The sequence below is a fragment of the Ischnura elegans genome (genome assembly GCF_921293095.1).
Source record: "Ischnura elegans chromosome 13 unlocalized genomic scaffold, ioIscEleg1.1 SUPER_13_unloc_1, whole genome shotgun sequence".
NCBI lineage: Eukaryota > Metazoa > Arthropoda > Insecta > Odonata > Coenagrionidae > Ischnura > Ischnura elegans.
Window position 1 is genome coordinate 11,456,015 of NW_025791657.1, and position 19,052 is coordinate 11,475,066.

The following is a 19,052-nucleotide window of genomic DNA, read 5'->3' on the forward strand; positions in this document are numbered from 1 at the left end:
GCTTAGCCGAGCCATTGCCGGTTACCAGGAAGCAAAGTTTCACGCGCAAGGCATGGCAACGCTGCAATCATTCGCTACGACATATTTTTAATGCCCATTTATAATCTTTACTTTAAAAAAACATGTGGTTTCGGATCATAGAAAATTTTCAAATGAATTAAGAAGTGTTTCTTTCAATTTTAGTTTTTCTTTCGGGGTAATTTGTAGGACTAGATAGTATGGAAACATTTTCGTTATTTTACGACAAAATATATGTTCTAAAAATATACAGTGGCCATTTTATCAATCTAAATTAATATTAGCATCTTATTGTGAAAGATGAATGCTGAAGACATAGTAGTTTTCCCGAGGTTGGGTAACAAAGCTCATTAAGTTGACAAAACGGCTAATTTTACGGTGCGCGGAGTCATTTAATGCACTTGCGTGTCTACATTTTTTAATTTTTCATAAAACAAAAAATGAATCAGAATTAAGAATAAAATTTCCTTTAAAATTACGAATTAGTTATTATTATTGCATTCAATGAAGTCCAGATATAAAGTTGCAAGGTACAGAGGCACATCATTTTGACGCCGTCAGTAGGAGGGTGTCAAATGTACTCTATGGTCTATAGATCTCACTTCAATGACCACGCCGAAGGCGTTTCCGGCAGCTGATTCGGTGAGTCCAGGACTCACATCAACCAGTCAGTTGACAAAAAAGAGACAACTAAATTGGCGCATATGCATCGTTGTCGGTGTAAAGTGATGTTTGTGCGAAGAGGAAACTTAAATCTAATAATTCTTTACAAAATTCAGAAACAATTAAACAGAATAAACATTGTAAGTTGAGATGTGATATTTTTTATATATTTTTTAAATTATGTTTTGTACCAGTCTGGTAACTTTCTATTGTTTCTTCTGCATTTTTTTCCATTTTCATTTGCAATACCTAAGTGCAGTTTCCATAGATTTTTTCTTTTTTCAACATTTTCTACGCATTTTAAAAAATCGAAGACAATAACCTAAGATTAGAGGAATTAGGTACATACGACGTACTCAGAGTAAATTTTAAGGCTGTGCATATGTTGCTGGGATATTTCGATTGCTGATAGTAGAATATTTCATGAAAAAAAATATCAGAATTAAGAATAAAATCTCCTTTAAAATGACGTATTATTTATTACACTGACATCATTTTGACGCCGACCATAGGAGGGTGTCAAATGTACTCTATGGTAGATAGATCTCACTTCAATGATGAGCGCCATTTGTTTAACTCTATGGCGGAGACGTCCGCAAGCGATTTTAACGGCCGCGCGGCAACTTCCACCACGATGATTCGGTGCGAATTGTTCACTAACGTCTAAAAATTGTATCACATCCAGTACCAGGCCCAAAATTATGATTAAAAAATGTGTATGCATTTTGGAATGAGTTAGTTTCAGAAAATTCGTTCGTTTATTAAGAGCCGACTCGGTGTAACGGCGTGGCCACAGTTTCTACGATCACTTAGTGGCGGCGATAAGATGAGGCCCAACTGTGGAAGGGTTCGGATGGTTGGAGAGAAACTAAGCGTCATTACATGGAAATAATATCAGTGATTTATTAGTTTCTATAACTTTTTCCTGGAAAAATAATTATTTTAAATTTAGTTCCATGTCTTATACTAATATCATTTTTCTTCAAAAGGAAAATTCGTTCATAACTTTTGTTAAAAACTAAATTTATTTTCGCTTCTAGGTGGGGGGGCAGTTTCCCACCTATTGTCCCCCGCTGGGTAGGCTCATGGAGTTAGCTGTTCTAGATGGGAAAATATTGATATCTTATGTTATCGGCTTGCCTTAATAGTTTTGAGAAAAAAATACTTTTTAGCACCAACGATGGCTCAGGGGCATGGTTGTTATAGAATGGATAGACTTGACAGCGATAATATGTAAGATACTTGAGCATATCGTCCTTAGCAATTCCCTGACTTTCTTGGACAGACGTAACTTCCTCCATGACTGTCAGCATAGATTTCGAAAAGATAGATCATTTCCCAATTTATTGGCCCACCTATTGTATTGGGATTTTGGTCCAAGTGACACATACCAATTTCTATTAAAATATCGTTTTCACTATATAGGACGCATTTTCTCACTCACTATTCAGTTTTGAACAGGTTCTGTTTTCTCGCGGCCAATTTTCAATCATAAATTAGTTTTTTTAGTAACCCCTAGTGGCCAAAACAAGAAGTTCTTTGCAAAACATCCAGTTTGATTGTAAAAGATTTTTTTTCCTGAGGACTATATTGAAATTTCTAAAATGTGGACGAAAGAAGTTATTTCATTATTCTTTGGAGCTTAAAATCACACGAATGCTTATTTATACAAAGCAAAATTATTGAAATACGATAGCGTTCTCTAGTGGGACATTAGAACACTATTTCGGTCAACATTGGAGTAAATATTGATACGTGTTATACAGTACGTAACGCCCAATATTTTAAACAATATTGCGTGCTGATTTATTGGCCAATTAATTGGAGTGTGTCATATGGGCTTAACGGCCAATAAAGACAAATTGCTTTTTGTAATGAAAAAAGATGCTCTTCCTTTAACTTCGAATTAAAAACTGTGATCAACATTATGATACCGGGTGTTTCAAAATGAATATAGGGAATTTAACGTTGCATCACATTTATTACACTTAACTTACAGCTATACATCATACATCAAATGAAAGAGCTACTCAATCAGTTTTATTCAATAGCCTATAATTCATTTCAGGATCAGTATGGTCGCCGTGATGGTCCATCGGTAGTGTCCCAAAGGGTGTCCGCCAACCAATAGAAATGGCCAAGACAGGGCCAACACGGATATTTCCAATTGGTGGATGACGTCACCCAAAGCATAAATGCTCCACATATGGAAGGGGTTTGGCATGATGAAGAGGCGGTAGGCCGGCCAGAGTACGGTCGAGTTATTGACTCCAATTCCGTATTGGGAGAAAAAAAAGCAGAAAGGAGAGCAGTTAAAAATCACATTACTTGATTTCTGCATTCTATTCTGGTTTTCACCGCGTCCATTGTGTTTTGGCAACAACAGTTTCGCTGACGTTGCAGTCAGCGTCTTCAGGTCAATGATAGGTCGAAAATATTGTCGCCAAAACACAACGGACGCGGTGAAAACCCGAACAGAAGGCAGAGATCATCTAATCAATGTCGCGAAAATCTTCAAACCTACATTAATCACATTACTTGTGCAGCAATGCATATATGCCCAAGATGAAGAGCAAAAGGGTAGTTTCTTTCATCAAAGAAAACGAAAGGTATTGATTGCGGTTCGTTACCCACCGTTAGTGTATGTATTCATAATATTAAAATTAAATTATTTTAGTAATCCCAGGTTATTGGCTAGGTGTATTGGCACATTACGTTAATGAATAAACGTTAATTAGCACATTACGTTGGCAGGTTTTGCTTTTGATTGACTGTGGTAGTATTATTTGTTATTATGCAATTCGATTTTTGGAGCGTGAGGTGTGCATGTGGTATTTCAATTACATGCTGGTGGTTATGATCACCTCCCTTCAAACACACTAGTTCGCTCCCTGGGCAATATGTACCCCTATTGGACCTCCAGTGGTGCGATTAGGGATAGATTATCATTGTCTTGACGAGAATCGAAAGGTCTCACCCCATTTAGACTCTTGACACCCAGCGTGAGTCTCAGGTCGTCACAGGAAATAAAATAATAACTTTTTCAGTCCTCTTATTTAGTAATTGAGAATAATTTAACAAAAAATTGTATATATTTCCAAAACCAACACTTGTTGCATTAAAATATCGACATAGCCGATTTAAGAAAAATTGTTTGTTATTTTACTGACTAAAATTGACTTGTAACCATGAAATTTATTGCCTAACATATCAACCATAAGCAATGAAGAAATGCATATCAAAATACAGAGTTCACTTTTTGGAAATTTACAACTGAATAAATGATAATTAAATATAAATATTGATCAAAACATGTGATTGATTAAAATATACAATCCATTTCACCAATCATTATTCCTAATCTGCGGATTCAAAATGAAATACGAGACATGAGAATAGATAAGCTTTCGAATTTAATATGAAACTAGTAGATATATTGTCATAGTTTTCATTCATGTCATTCTTTTGTCTAGGATTACCTCACTTGTCGACATTCTGTGCCTTCTCTTGTTCTGCGGTGTAGTTTTGAGTCAGAGATTTTCTCGTGTCCCAAGTGCGAGATCTTAGTGAAGCAAAACTAAGTATCGTTAGCTATGAGCACTAAGGTGGTCCTTATTTTAAAAATTTCAAATTTCTTTTGGACCGTCCCTCCACAGTTTTGTTCTATTTGGAGAGAAATGAAATCATGAAAACTATTTTAGCATATTTATTGCATAATAACATATTATGCTACCACATTCGATCAAAGGTAAAACTTGCCAACCACTCATTAACGTAATGTGCCAATAAACCTAGCAGACACAAAATGCTATTAGGAAATAATAAGAAAATTCAGAAACATGCATTAAGGTGTACATAAGATAGTAGTCTACACTACAAGTCATATCTTATCTATTTTGAGTCCTAACGCTGCCGTTGTAATCTCATATTGATCGTGGAAAAAACAAAATTCTGAATTTTTCTGTTTTAAAGTTGATCTCTCCTATTTTTATCGAGTGAAGAGTATTTCAGAGAGATAACAGGAGGTGATGAGTACTCTGGAATCACTAATGGTAGTAATCACTAAGCATTCTACTATTATAGACCATCTTTATCCATCCATTCAAACTGGATGCTCACATTACATCTACATAATACCCTGCAAGCCAACTCTAGGGTGCGTGGCAGGGGGAATTTAATCAATCACCAGAATGAAATTGGAATCCCACATACGCACCACATGATCCAAAAAACGAATTGCATAGTAACAAATTATACATACTACCACAGTCAATCAAAAGCAAAACTTGCCAACCTCTCATTAGCTTAATGTGCCTAGTCAATAACCTGGAATTTCTAAAATAAAATTATTTGAATATTATGAATACACTAATGGTGGGTAACGAATCGCAATCAATGCCTTTCGTTTTCTTTGATGCAGGAAACTACCCAATTGCTCTTCAACTTAGGCATGTACGCATTGCTGCACAAGTAATGTGATTTTTAAATGCTCTCTTTTCTGTCTTTTTTCTCCCTACAGGGGCATTGGAGTCAATAACTCAACCGTACTATGACCAGCCTACTGCCTCTTCATCACGCCATACCCCATCCATATGTGGAGCATTTATGCTTTTGGTGACGTCATCCACCAATTGGAAATATTCGTGTTGGCCCTGTCTTCGCCATTTCTATTGGATGGTGGACACTAGGGTTATGACATTTTCACTTTTTGTACAAAATTTGATTTCCTGTGCCACCAAAGGATGAACTTTCACCCAAAAATAATGTTAGAAGACTTACTTTTGTTCTATTTTTTAAAAAAGTCACCCCAACAAGAAATTACTAATTAGAATTTCCGTCATATACAAGGTATATCCCTATTCTTTATAGAGTGCTTTCAAACTGTCACCAAAGATATTTATCGGTATGATGGAACTCTCTAGAGTATTCTGGACGTTTGTAAGACTCTCTGAAGTCTTTTCTGACAGTATTGAGCTTTGTATTACTCAAATGAAATGACCAGAAAGTTTAAGGAAATTCTCCAATTTCTTAAGTATATAACTGCATAATTTTGGGCTCTTCTCATTAATTCTTATTCTTAATTTCTTATTAATTTGTTCCAAGGCTGCTATTCTGGATAAGCGTTGCAAAAAATAGCATATGCTATTCTGCGGGTCATTATTGCAACGACCCCGTATTCTGAATGACGTGTAGTAATAATTTTGTTCGGAATAGCATCATGCTATTTCTTGCGCGAGCTATTTGGAAGCTCCGCCCCTTCCCGTATGAAAAACTTTCTGAACAGTTTGCGCAACCAATGAGGGAGAAGATATTTTATATATTTTTCTGTATTTTATGGAATATTGACTTGCAATTACAAATAATTGCTTCATTTGCATTTAAAAATTATATTAAACCGTGGATTTATATAATACGCTTTAAAAATCTCATTTAGGAAATCAACTGATTGTTGTTGTTTTGATAATATCACAATGGCTTCAGACAGGTGGGTTAGGTCATAATTTTACTGTTATAATAATGATTTATCGGGCATAAATATTGAATCATTCACCTATATCCGATTGGTCCTTTATCGTGAGATACATGTTATACGAAATAATCATTGAAAGCTAAATATGTTTGATTTTCTTCGTAATTGTCTTAGGCTTCGAAGTCTGTCTGTTCGTTGCATGTCAAAATAAATATGTACCAACTTTTATTGCTTTGATCGTGACGATATAGCTTTACTGTATGGCCTAGAAGCTTCCGTTTTTAATACCAACTTTATATTATATGACTCCCGTATTTCAGTATTCAATCTCTGTTTAGGAACTGAAGTAGGTGGCAACGTCACAGCTGTGCTTTCATGTATCACGATGGAATAGTATCGATATTTCAGCTGCAGATTTGGAAAAAGCAGAGGGAGGTGATGGTGAATTTGAGGATGATGGAACAGCTGTGAAAAAGTGAATCTAGCAATAGTGAATCGTGTGGAAAGTGCTGTTGTGTCAGTTATCACTGTTTTCGTATCAGCTGATTTTAATGTGCTCACTGAAATTTTTTATAGACCCTGAATTGTGCCGATATACTGAAAATTAATTGTGTGAATAACTTGCTTGGCTATAGAGGAAACAATTTGTATTGAATTCCACATGATATATATTGCGTTTATGATGTTACATGAATATTCCATTAAACGTTTGAGCAGGAGAATCATATTTGTTCGGAAACTTTATTGGTGTTCGGAGAAATCCTTTGTTTTCAAGCAAGTAATTCAAGTCGACTGCCCCTGTTATAATTTAGTAAATTTTAAGTTTTAATTGTAGAAGGTAGCGAATAGTGGGGAAAATAATTTTGACTCGTTGCATGTATTTGTATATACTGTCCAATTGAGGAAATGAACGGCTGATCAAAGTATATGGTATTATTATGGTAATATATGGTTTTTATTTGAAGCTATAACTATTATTATATTTGGCGAGTTTGTGTGTTAACACAAGCTTGAAATTTTTCAAGAATCGACCTCATAGCCTACATTGAGGATATTTTTAGTAGCAAGTCAAGTGATGAAATAAAAATATGAGTTGTAAATATGAATAAAACACGGAAAATTTGGGCTAATCGTAGTAATTCTTTGCATTAATTGTTATTGTTTTCGTACTGTCGATGAAGCAAGCTGTGCTTCATATATTAAGCTCGAATGTTAATTTCTAACCAATTCACTTAACTAGTTAAATATTCATCACTTATGCTACTATTATTTAATTAAAATAAAGCAGATATCATTTTATCTTTGGCTATTATTCCATTTTTCAATACTTGATTATGTTACTTTAACCTCAGAAAAACAATTCGACATCGCAATGCGCACGTTTTCAGGGTGGCAATACCAAATAGCTCGGCCTCGAAGACCGCGTAATATTATAGCAAGCCTACCGGTTGCAATTCGCCGTTCAGAATAGTGAATTGCTACGGGCCTATGCTATTCTGAGAAATACGTCTTTCGGTGTAGTAAAAACACGAATTGCAACCGTTCTGAATACCAAACAGCATAGGCGTTGCAATACGCTATATTATAGCAACATCGGTTGCAATATCGGAGAATAGCATAATGCTATTCCATCCAGAATAGCAGCCCAAGTCTACAACTGCAATTTTAAATCATAATTATATCATAAGATAAGTGCAATTACTATGGAAAGGAACAAGATGATCTGGGAAAAGAATCGTTCTCAATTTCAAGATCCATATAGGAAAAGATGAACTGTTCCACTAGAAGAGCAGTCACTGGAAAAGAATAGCAGGGTACCACTGAATATCCAAGTTATTGGCCGCTATTTAACCCTTGGACGGAAGAAAGGAAGGAAGAAACGAGTGGAAGAGATAATGAAAGAAGCTACAAGTGTGTGGCTAAAGAAATTAAATTTCCTAACTTTATCACATCAAGTAGTACAATCAAAACTAGAAAATGTGCTAAAACCTATGATGACTGTAAAGCGAGGAAAATACTATTCATGGAGTGAAGTATCTGACATAACAAAAGAAAATGCTGAATGGCTGTGCAGTGAGGACAGAAAATTACATCATCTGCAGATTGAGAATTTAGGGCATTCTACTGAAAAGGCAGCAAGTAATGAACCTATCCATCAATCCAAAACAAGAAAAATGCCTTTGGAATCTACTTCATCAACAACAACTGCAGCAATAATACCAACTTGTGTAACAGTGACTGAGATTAAATATGAAGAGTCCGAAAAAGAAAAATCCACAAGCATATGTAAGAAGTACAGCAGAACCAAAACTGCAACAAAATTAGTAAAATCTTTAAATTTATCCACCAGCAAAGCATCAGCAGTTTGTAAACAGCTATTTCAAGGTGGGATTAATGTGGATATGCCTTCACAATCGGGTATTTACAGACCCACTATGGAAGAAGCCGTTATAATAAATGAAGGAAACGCTACAGTTGGAAAAATTCTTAATTTGCAAAAATAATGGAAAATGGAATGGAAACAAATGGAATGGAAGCAAATGGTAAAATCTATAGAAAAGTGTTAAGATGATTGTTGCGGACACTACGAATGTGAATAATGGAACTAAGAAGGAAGCTGCTATTCAGTGTTTGCTGAAAATGACTAGAAAAGCCACAATTCATTTCCTGTCAGCACCATGTTCTTGATCGAGTTCTTCGCTTAGTAAAGAATGATGAAATTGGAGAAAACAAGACATATCCCAACAGATAATATCCATGAATTCCAGAACTTGTAAATACGTAACTAGGAAAAGCTAAAAATGAATTTCAACGATGGTAAAGAAGAGTTTATGAGATGATGACGTGATGATATGATTTTTCTATTTCATTTAGCTCAGGTTTTCCATTTTTTTTAATAAACTGGAAGATTTCCTAAAGTAAAGTAGCTGAACACGCCTAATTTAAGTAATGCCAGGTGGAATTCCCAAGCAATACTAGCTCTTTTGTCATTTATTCTTTTGCCAGAAAAAAAAACTCGCTACTCAAAACTTGTAGATTTGTCTCTTACAGTTGGGCAGATCCAGTGGATTAGCTATGAATTACTTTCGGGGGGATCCAAAACCAGGGGGGGGGGGGATTTTTGAAAAACAGGGTACTAAGTAGAGGGATGTTCGTACGCAGGTTTCCGCGGTGATTACTTGAGTTCAGCATTCTTTCGGGCTGCATCCGCTTCCGTTGTCGAAGAACCACAACAGTTTCGCCAGCTCTCCTGCCAGCATCCTCAGGTGAAGGATGCTGAGGACGCTGGCAGGAGAGCTGGCGAAACTGTTGTGGTTCTTCGACAACGGCCGCGAATGCAGCCCGAAAGAATGCTGAACTCTACTAAGTAGAGGGTTTAATACTTATTTTCACACTTTTTGTAATCGAAATAACTTCATTCGTCAATTCATGGTTTTTCAATATTTTGGTGGGGGGAGGGAGGTTGGTCTGGACCCCCCGGACGTCACCCTAACTACGCCACTGGACAGATTTGTGTTACTACATGAGTGTTATAAAATTTCATCATTATAATTTAATTTATTATTTTAAATAAAAAAACTGCTATAAAATGATTTTTTCACCTTACGTGAATTATGGTAAAAATAGTTTTTTAGGTTGGGGGTGACCTTTTTCAAAAACTAAATCGAACTAATGTCTTTTTCTTTAGTTTTGAACAAATTTTCATCAATTTATAGCACAGGAACATGGGGTTACAAAAAAGTCATAACCCTAGTGGACACCTTTTGGGACACTACCGATGGACCATCACGGCGACCATACTGATCCTGAAATGAATTATAGGCTATTATACAAAAATGTTTGAGTAGCTCTTTCATGGGTAGTAATCACTAAGCATTCAACTATAATAGACCATCTTTATCCATCCATTGCTCACATAACACCCTGCGAGCCACCCAGGGTGTTTGGAAAAGGGTTAAATCACCAGCATGCAAATGGATTCCCACATGCACGCCACACGGTCCAAAAAACGATTTGCATAAGAATAAAATTTAAAATAATTAAAATTCATAAATGTTGTATTGAGTGGACCTTGAATAATTTCAGTTTTTCATGTACCTGTCAGCCAAGTATTTTTCGTGCACTTCCGGAACTGGGTCTGGAGACATTATCTTCACTTCCTCCAGGTCTTCCAGTGACACAAGGGGAGCAACTTTTGATCCCAACATGTTGATAGAACTCCTGGACCGTGTGGAAAGTATTCAGGTGAGCTAACAGAAGTTGAAGAGTACTGTGAAATCATTAAAGGTAGTAATCACTGTGCATTCTTCTATGTTTGACTATCTTAATTGGTCTATTGCTCACATTTCATATACATAATACCCATCGAGCCACCTAGGGTGTTTGTTCGGTGGTGATAAATCACCAGCATACAATTGGAATCCCACATGCACACCATGCGGTCCAAAAAATGTATTGCATAGTAACAAATTATACTAACAAATTAAACTAACACATTCATGTAAAAGCAAAGCTTGCCAACCACTCATTAAAGTAAACTATCAATAAACCAAGTATGAATAAAAAATATTATTAAAAATAATAAGAAAATTCAGAACATGCATTAAGGTGTACATAAGTTAGTAGGCTATACTATAAGTCATCTAATCCAGGGGCGCAGCCAGGAATTAAGGCTGAGGGGGGGGGGCTCAGGTGCAACTAGTACCGTTGTGTGTGTTGGTATGGAATACCCACTAGGATAAGCGGTGGGTGCGAGGTTATTAAAATGTGGAATTTTAAGATAAAAGGTTCAAAATGGTGAGTTTTACGACTTTTTGAGGGATATTTTATTAATCCTTACACTATTCTATTAGTAATAACAATCCAATTAAGTAAAATAGATTATACTTAAATATTTCTCTGATCTCTGGGGGGGGGGGGGGGTTAACCCCCAAAACCCCCCTCGCTACGCCACTGATCTAATCTATTTGTGAGTTCTACCGCCCCAGTTATAATCTCTCATTGATTGTGACAAAGACGACATTCTGAATCAGTCTGTTCTGCAGTCTACTTCTTTTTTTTATTTACATGATCTGATAATACGTAGAATGTTGGCGTTCGTAAGATAAGAAGAGACTCATCTTCATATCTTACGAGCTAGAATAATTCATTTGAAGAGATACTGCTCTTGAATTATATAAAAGGTTCAGTCTATTTTTCAGTCTACGGTCTGACACAGATTACCATCCGAGTTTATCTAAGAGGTGAGTTTAGGTAATATGTAGGTGCAGATAACTCAGACCTCTAATCCTTTTTACAGTGGTATGCTAGCTTTCGTAAAATATGGCTAGTTACAACGTAAAATATACTTCTCTTAAATGTTTTTAATATCTTTAGTCTATTTTTCAGAGCCTGGTCTGACAGAGATTCCCATCTGAGTTTATCTAAGAGGTCAGTAACGCTAACAAGACTATCGTAACAATGTTTTACGTAGGTACCTAACTGTGTCCCAGACAATTGTGTCCTACTTGTATTAGTCCACTATTTCCGCACGTCGCAGTGCTTATCACATTGTATGAGAATATGTCTAATACTTAACGGACACCTACAATCATCGTATTGGGGGGGTTCCTTAACTTCAGTAAAGAGATACGCAAGAGTCAGAGGGCCTTGCCTTATCCCCAACCGTGCGATTCCTACCTCCTCTCTCCGGTTATTCTGGGAAAAGGAGGGCCACGCTGCTGCGATTGATGTCACGTAGTTAGTCCTTCCACCGAGAAATGTCGGATGACCTTTAGCAGGGTCTAAATAGGGGTAGGGGGTAAAGTTTACAATAAAAATGAACTCTTCACCACAATTACTATTGATTTGACTCGCAGTTATATGCGGTATGTATTTTATGTATAATATGACGGCACTAAATATAAACAGATTTCCGATTTTCTCAAACATTGCCAATTTCAAATTTATGACCCCTTTCTGAAAGACATGGAAAGTAACTCGAAAACGGAAGCATTAAAATATTAAGAAATTCACTTAACGTATTTACCCGTAGAAGTCGCTCGCCTTTTTTCCGGAAACGCCGGTGAATAAATGGGGGCGCGCGGCTTACACGAATCCTCAAAAATTTAATGTGATTTTAATGTAATTTTAAAAACAGATGCAGTAGAACATAATATTACAGCTGCACAATATTTCTATGCGCAACAGAAGCGATAAATTGAAAAATATATTTTGCCGAACGGATAGATATGGGAATTGGTTTTTCCCCCGAACCATAAAGGATTCCAATAAAATCCTAGTCGTCATTCCCTTAAAGCACTTCCTTTTTATTTGTAAACGACTGTTAACGTAATACCCCCTGCCACACGCCTTTTAAATGCGTGAAGGGTACTATGTAGATGTAGATAAATGTAAGCCCCGTTCTATTTTCCATCAAATTGTTACCGCTAATTTCTCCGAAGTTAAGCGTTGAAACGAGGAAACCTTCGCAGGAATTACATTTCTAACATCATATAAACTTATAAATCATGGTAACGTAAATCTATCGATTTCAACAGCGAATCACGAGTTCTTATATGAAGCCGTACCCAAGTAGCGTTAGCCATTTTTTCCCTCACGAGCCGGCCCCAAAATGCGGGTGCGCGGGATACACGAAGGAGCGGCTTACTCGAGTAAATACAGTGGGTTCCTAATTAGACTTAGAAATATTACTCACAAATAGATTGCACCTCACAAATTTAACGGTAACCTTATGAAGAAGATCTCTGCGGTATTCGTGTGGCGACTGAACTAAGTCGGCTTCGAAGTGACACGTAGGTACGCGAAGCGTTATCTCCCTTCCATTCCGATAACTCCGCCTTATCTGATATTCAACCGTAGGTGAGGCATTCATATCGCCAGTCATCCATCATATGACTGACTCATGGCCTTCACCAAGAGTAGTGAAAAAGACTGCGGAGAGCGGATGCATTCCGCCGAAACTGCTTTTTACCCTGGCGAGTGCCACGGTTTGGCGGGAGTGACGGTGATAGTGCTATGGGTTTTTTTTTTAAGAAATATTGAATAGGTTTTTGAGGCAGTTCGAGTTGCGAGAAGAACTGGCCTTTAAATTAATATCAGAAATTTTATACGGACGGGCGAGGTCCTGGTATTAGGCGAATGAATTCACCAATTTAGAAAATTTTAAAGAAGAGTTCAAGGTGAAATTTATAGTACCAAACTACCAAACGCGTTTAAAAAGGGATATGTATAATCGGACCTAGGGAAAAAATGAGACTATTAGTGAATATCTGATTTGCATGAAAAGCATGAATGGTAGACTCGACCATCCCCTATCCCAAGAATCGCTATTACAGTTAGTATGTGGTAACCTAAGCCCCAATTATTCCTGGCACTTACTAAGTAAACCGCGATCATTTGAAGTTCTCGTGCGTTGGGGACGTAATCATGACGAAAGACGGGCAGTCGTCGAGTCCTACCAAGAACCATCGCCAGCAGAAAATATGATGGAGCCAGAATTCGGAGAGAGAAATCAGCAGGTAGGACATAGGCTCCATTCGATTGAGTCTGCAAGTAATTATAGGCAGGCTAGTCAGCGAGAATATTTAACACAACTTAACAGTCAAGGATGTTGGCGCGGAAGAGGTCGCGGTCCCGAAGGACTCAATTATAGAAATAGACCCCGGCCGGGAAACGAGCGGTCCGCGGAACTATAAAGTCAAGAGTGTTTTGCGGTAAAAATGGCACTTCGTACCATGAGCATAAAGAGCGACTTGTCACCTAAAATAAATGTTTTGATTGAAGGAATGGTTGTTACCGCTCTTTTGGATTCGGGAGCCTTCCGCTCGTGTATCTCGGAGAACGTTATCAGTAAAATTACTGCGTTAGGTGGACAATATCAGATTGGAAACATCGAAGAAGTTTGCTGCAGTGTTGATTGTGGGCCGACTAAAGTCAAGAGGAGTGTGCTGTTGCGGATTAAAATCGATGGATATTTGTGGAAGCATGAGTTTTTCGTTCTCCCGACATGCCCCATGTCTGTCATTTTAGGGAATTATTTTATGAATCTGGCCGGTATGATAATAAATTTTGTTTCCAGGACCTATAATTTCAAATTAAAACCGGGTGTAATTGCTTGTTTTCTTGACCAAAGGTCAATCAACGATGAGGAAGTTCAAATAGAAGAAACCAAACCATTCAAAAATTTAACACGGGAGCAAAGTGATGAGGTGAAAAGGTTGCTTACCAAATATAATGACGTTATAACAAAGAGGTTGGGGTGCACTGACGAGCTAGAATACCATTTACAATTGTCAGATGATATTCCTTTACGCACGCCGCCATTGCAGTGTAATCCTGATCCTTTAATCGTGATGTACAGTGAAAAATTTCAAGATCATATCGCTCACCTGGAAGACGCTTTCACTCGTCTAATACGTGCCAAATTGACCATTAATCCAGAAAAAAACTCCATTGTGCTTCGAAAAATTGAATACATAGGGCATGAGGTGTCCATCGAGGGAATTAGGATCGATCCCGAAAGAGCTAGAATTGTGAACACCTTCCCTACTCCGGATAATCTGAAGGCCGCGAAGCGTTTTTCGGGGATTTGTAGTTATTACGCACGTTTTTATCCCCTCATTTTCTGAAATAGCCGCCCCTATAAACCAAATGTAAAGGAAAATTCACGTTTTGTTTGTGGTCGCGCCCAACAGCAGGCTTTCGAGAAATTACGGGAGAAAATTTCTTCTCCACCCGTGCTGCGCATACCCGATTTTGAAAAAGAATTTGTTTCGCATACGGAAGCTTCAGCTAATGCAGTAGCGGGGGTACTTTCTCAGAGGTTTGAAGGTCAGATCGCTCTGAAAGTGCGGCGTCATCCTAAACAACTGGTGCAGGAAATACGGCCATACTTAATGTTATTTATGCGTTCAGTAGATTCGCATTCATACGGCCCTCACGAAACATGAGGGCGGCGAACACAGTGAAAATCCTAAATTCTCGTGTATTCACCATGGCAGGTTTTCCTAAGGTGATGGTCTCATACAACGCCGCAACATTTACGGGAAGAGAATTTAAGGATATATGTTTTTCATGGGGCATAAAACATGTGACAACTATTCATTATCCGCAAGCCTCCCATGTTGAGAGATTTAACAGAAATCTGAAGACAGCTCTAACGATTTTCCACCACAATACCCAAGATCGATGGGATGAAAATCTCCATACCCTGGCAATTTCTTTCAACAGCGCATTCCACGAGAGTACTAAAAGCTCACCTTCAAGCCTTTTTCTTGTGAGAGTTGAATCATCCTTTGGTCATGCAATGGATGATTGATGAGAGCGTGTTGCAACCGGAATGTAAAGAAACACTCGAGTTTAGATGGGCGAAAGCCTTGCGTTGCTTAGAAAATGCCAACAAGATGGTAGCGAGAAAATATACACTCGCAATCGGAAAGAGCAACCATTTAGGCTAGAACAGAGTGTAGCATATAAATTCCATCCCTCAAGTTCTTCAGCTAACAAATTTTCCGGTAAATTGTTGCCTAAACGGTCGGGAGAACACGAAATTTTACGGTTTACAGGCCCAGTTACCGTGGAATTAGAAGACTTGGAACGGAGAGGATCAACTCGTCAATGCCACGTATCTCAAATGAAACCATTTCATTGGCGACAGACAACATGCCTCCTCTCCTATCCCCCCCTTCTCCCTCTCTAAATCCCTAACAGGCGTGGCAGGGCGGCGAGGAGCGCTAATTTGGTGGAAGCGGGACTGTTTTCGTTCCCTCATTGGGGATGGGTTTTCTCGTCCTTTTATTGGAGGAAAATAAATTTTTTATATCATTTTTGGGGATTTTCGTGGAGTTTTGTGTGTTTCCTTTTTTTTAAATATCGCTCGTAAGTGATTTCAGTAATTTGTTGTGTAATGCATTGAAATCTGTGCTGTTACTTAGACTGATTTTTTGCCAACTTATGTTATTCACATGACAGCTAAGGATTAGCTTTATTTGGTTTTTTGTCGAAGATTTTTTTTATATTTTTTTGTCTCATCTCCTATTGGTTTGGTGTTGTCATGACGAAATAATATTTTTGAAATTTTGATTATTATAATTGTGGACGAAAAGGCTATTGTTTCAAGTGTGTGTGTGTATTTTGACGGTTGCGGCCGTCCCAACCCTAGCCTTTATCCCCTTGTTCACCGTCCTCACCCGTTTCCCATCCTCCTCCTCCCCTTTTTCCTACCCAAGTATGCAAGGTGGAGTGGATGAGTGAGTCGGTGTGAGTGGAGGTCAGCCCCGTTGAATGGCCCAAGGTTTCCCCCTATTTTTTGTGTATGCGTTGCGTGTGCATCGGAACCCCCTCACTCCCCGATGGGAGTGAATAAAAGCCGAACGCAGCGAAGAAAAAAGAGAGAACTGTGTTGCTGACTGTGCACTACGAGAAAAAGTGAGGCGAAAGGCAGCGATCGGCGTAAAAGACGGGAAGCCAAGTCGGAGGAACCACTCTGAAATCCGAAGGTGGTCGCCAACGAGGTTCCAGGGGCAGCTAGGCCGCGCACATTGCCGTCTCCGAGAAAATAGGAGGCCGCACAGAAATAGACGAGCCTGCGTCCAGCCCGAACCACGGCACCAAGGAACGGAGTCATCCGGTGGTCATCCAGGTCACGTAAAGTTATATTGCCCTGACCCTAGTGTCCGTGTACTTGTCCCCGTATGCAGCAATGCGCCACTGTTAAGGCACCTTGTGAAATTCATCGACGCCTCAGTGATTTTTCTCATGATTCTCAAACCTAGTCAGCAACGGAACTTAAATGTGCAATTGGGACAGACTTTATTACTTCCCAGATATTAAAGTGCAACGAAGTCTAATAATTGAAACGAGTCCGCTTAACGGCATATATTTTTGGCTTTTGTTAAATATTTTTATTATTATTATTTCATGGTAATTTCAAATGCCAAGTGCGTAAATCATTTGTTATTTCATCCATTCATTACTAACCCAATCATTTTCACTCGTCTGGTTAAATGTCTCATCTAAGATGTTTCTTATTTTTGAATATATTTGTGTGAATGCTGAATGAAAAGGTCCTTGCATTTCTTTGGGTATTCCTACGAAACCTATTTATCTTCCTTCACCTGCCGCCGATTCGTCACGCGCCTTACTACAATTAGGATCTCTTCACCACGAAATAAGCTGCAAACAGGAACCCCCGCATTTACTCAAATGCTCAATTAAATCTTTCGATAAATCGTCCTGACTGGCAACTTAAGGAGGTTTATCATTTATGGGTGGTTTTCGCGGTTCGTCATCCGGGCAACCGACATTGAACCATTACAATATATATATGTATATAGTCCACATTTTTTACGTGAAATAATTTTTGCATGATAAAGTCATCTCAATTGATATATCTCTACACGCAAAACCACGCTTTCAATACGACCAATTAAGTGATACAATGTATTTATACACAGCAGGAAAGTTGTTTGTTACGTGCCTATGAACGGGACACAGTTACCAGGAAATATATGTCTATTCACCTGACAAAGAAATTCCTTGCATTTAGGATTAAAGCCTTAACCATAACTGACAACGTTTTCATGGGGACAAATTATTGTCATTAGATCAAATAATTGCATGGTGATTGTGGTACAGCCATTCAAACTAAAACCCAATACTGATGTAATCATTGAAAGGCATGTGGGTACATCAACAATTAAGACAGACCAATCACTCAGTTCAGCACTCCCTTCATCAATCTTATATTGTTATTAACTTCATATTGAAATATAAATTACATAGAAGCACTGCATCAACTAACATTGATGAGACAATTAAACATTGATTAATCACACAATGAACATTGACATTATATTGAAAATTATTCTTGAGACAAAATGCCTCAAGTTTTTATTGAAAGTGTTGAAATGCATGTCTTACATTTAAATGTAAATAATTTTCTACCAGTAAAAAAATTAGCTGACAAATACACAGGAATAAATTATTTAGTCCTTCAAAATGTAGAAGAATAAATATATACTTGAACATAAGTGAAATAAGGTCACAGACCTAATTGAATATTTTTTTTATAATTTTAAACATTATGGGACATTATTTCATTTCATACTAGCGGAACTCATAATATTAAGAATTATTTACCATCATTGCCAATGAATAACAATTAATTAGACAACAAAGACCTATCGCTGTGTGTTTCCAAATGAAAGAAAAGGTGGATCTATCAGGAGAAAGTCTTTTCACATTCATTGCAAGAATAAGGCTTCTTTCCGATGTACCCGCATGTGTAAGACAAGGTTTTGTTTGGAAGTATAAGACTTTTCACATTCATTGCAAGAATAGGGTTTCTCCTTCGTATGACTCCGAATGTGACTGACTAGGTTATTCTTTTGAGAGAAAGACTTATCACATTCATTGCACGAATAAGGTTTCTCCTTTGTATGAGTCCGAATGTGACGGACAAGGTGGCTTTTTTCATAGAAGGAATTTTCACATTCACCGCAGGAATAAGGTTTTTCCTTTGTATGAGTCCGAATGTGTCGGTTAAGGTGGCTTCTATCAGAGAAAGACTTATCACATACATTGCAAGAATAGGGTTTCTCCTTCGTATGAGTCCGAATGTGACATACAAGGTTACACTTTACAGAGAAAGACTTATCACATTGACTGCAAGAATAAGGTTTCTCCTTCGTATGAGTCCGAGTGTGACGGACAAGGTGGCTGTTTACAGAGAAAGACTTATCACATTCACTGCAGGAATAAGGCTTCTTTGCTGCGTGTGTACTAACTGTGCATGATTTCCCATCTACAGTGAAGCTTGTCCTCACTCCCCTAACATTTCTATTCTCTCTTGTTCCCCCGATGTTATCCTTAAGAAGCCCATTTCCTTTTTGTCTCACCC

General features: G+C 37.8%; 1 protein-coding gene across 1 annotated transcript in view; it reads right to left on the bottom strand.

The window, feature by feature from the left end:
• LOC124172289 overlaps positions 1–19,052 on the bottom strand; it is a 49,658-nt gene that overhangs the window by 13,648 nt on the left and 16,958 nt on the right. Inside the window, exon 7 of the mRNA XM_046551716.1 lies at positions 10,250–10,421. Within this exon, the coding sequence (XP_046407672.1) occupies positions 10,305–10,421 (117 nt within the window). The 3' untranslated portion in view covers positions 10,250–10,304. The remainder of the gene's footprint in view (positions 1–10,249; positions 10,422–19,052) is intronic.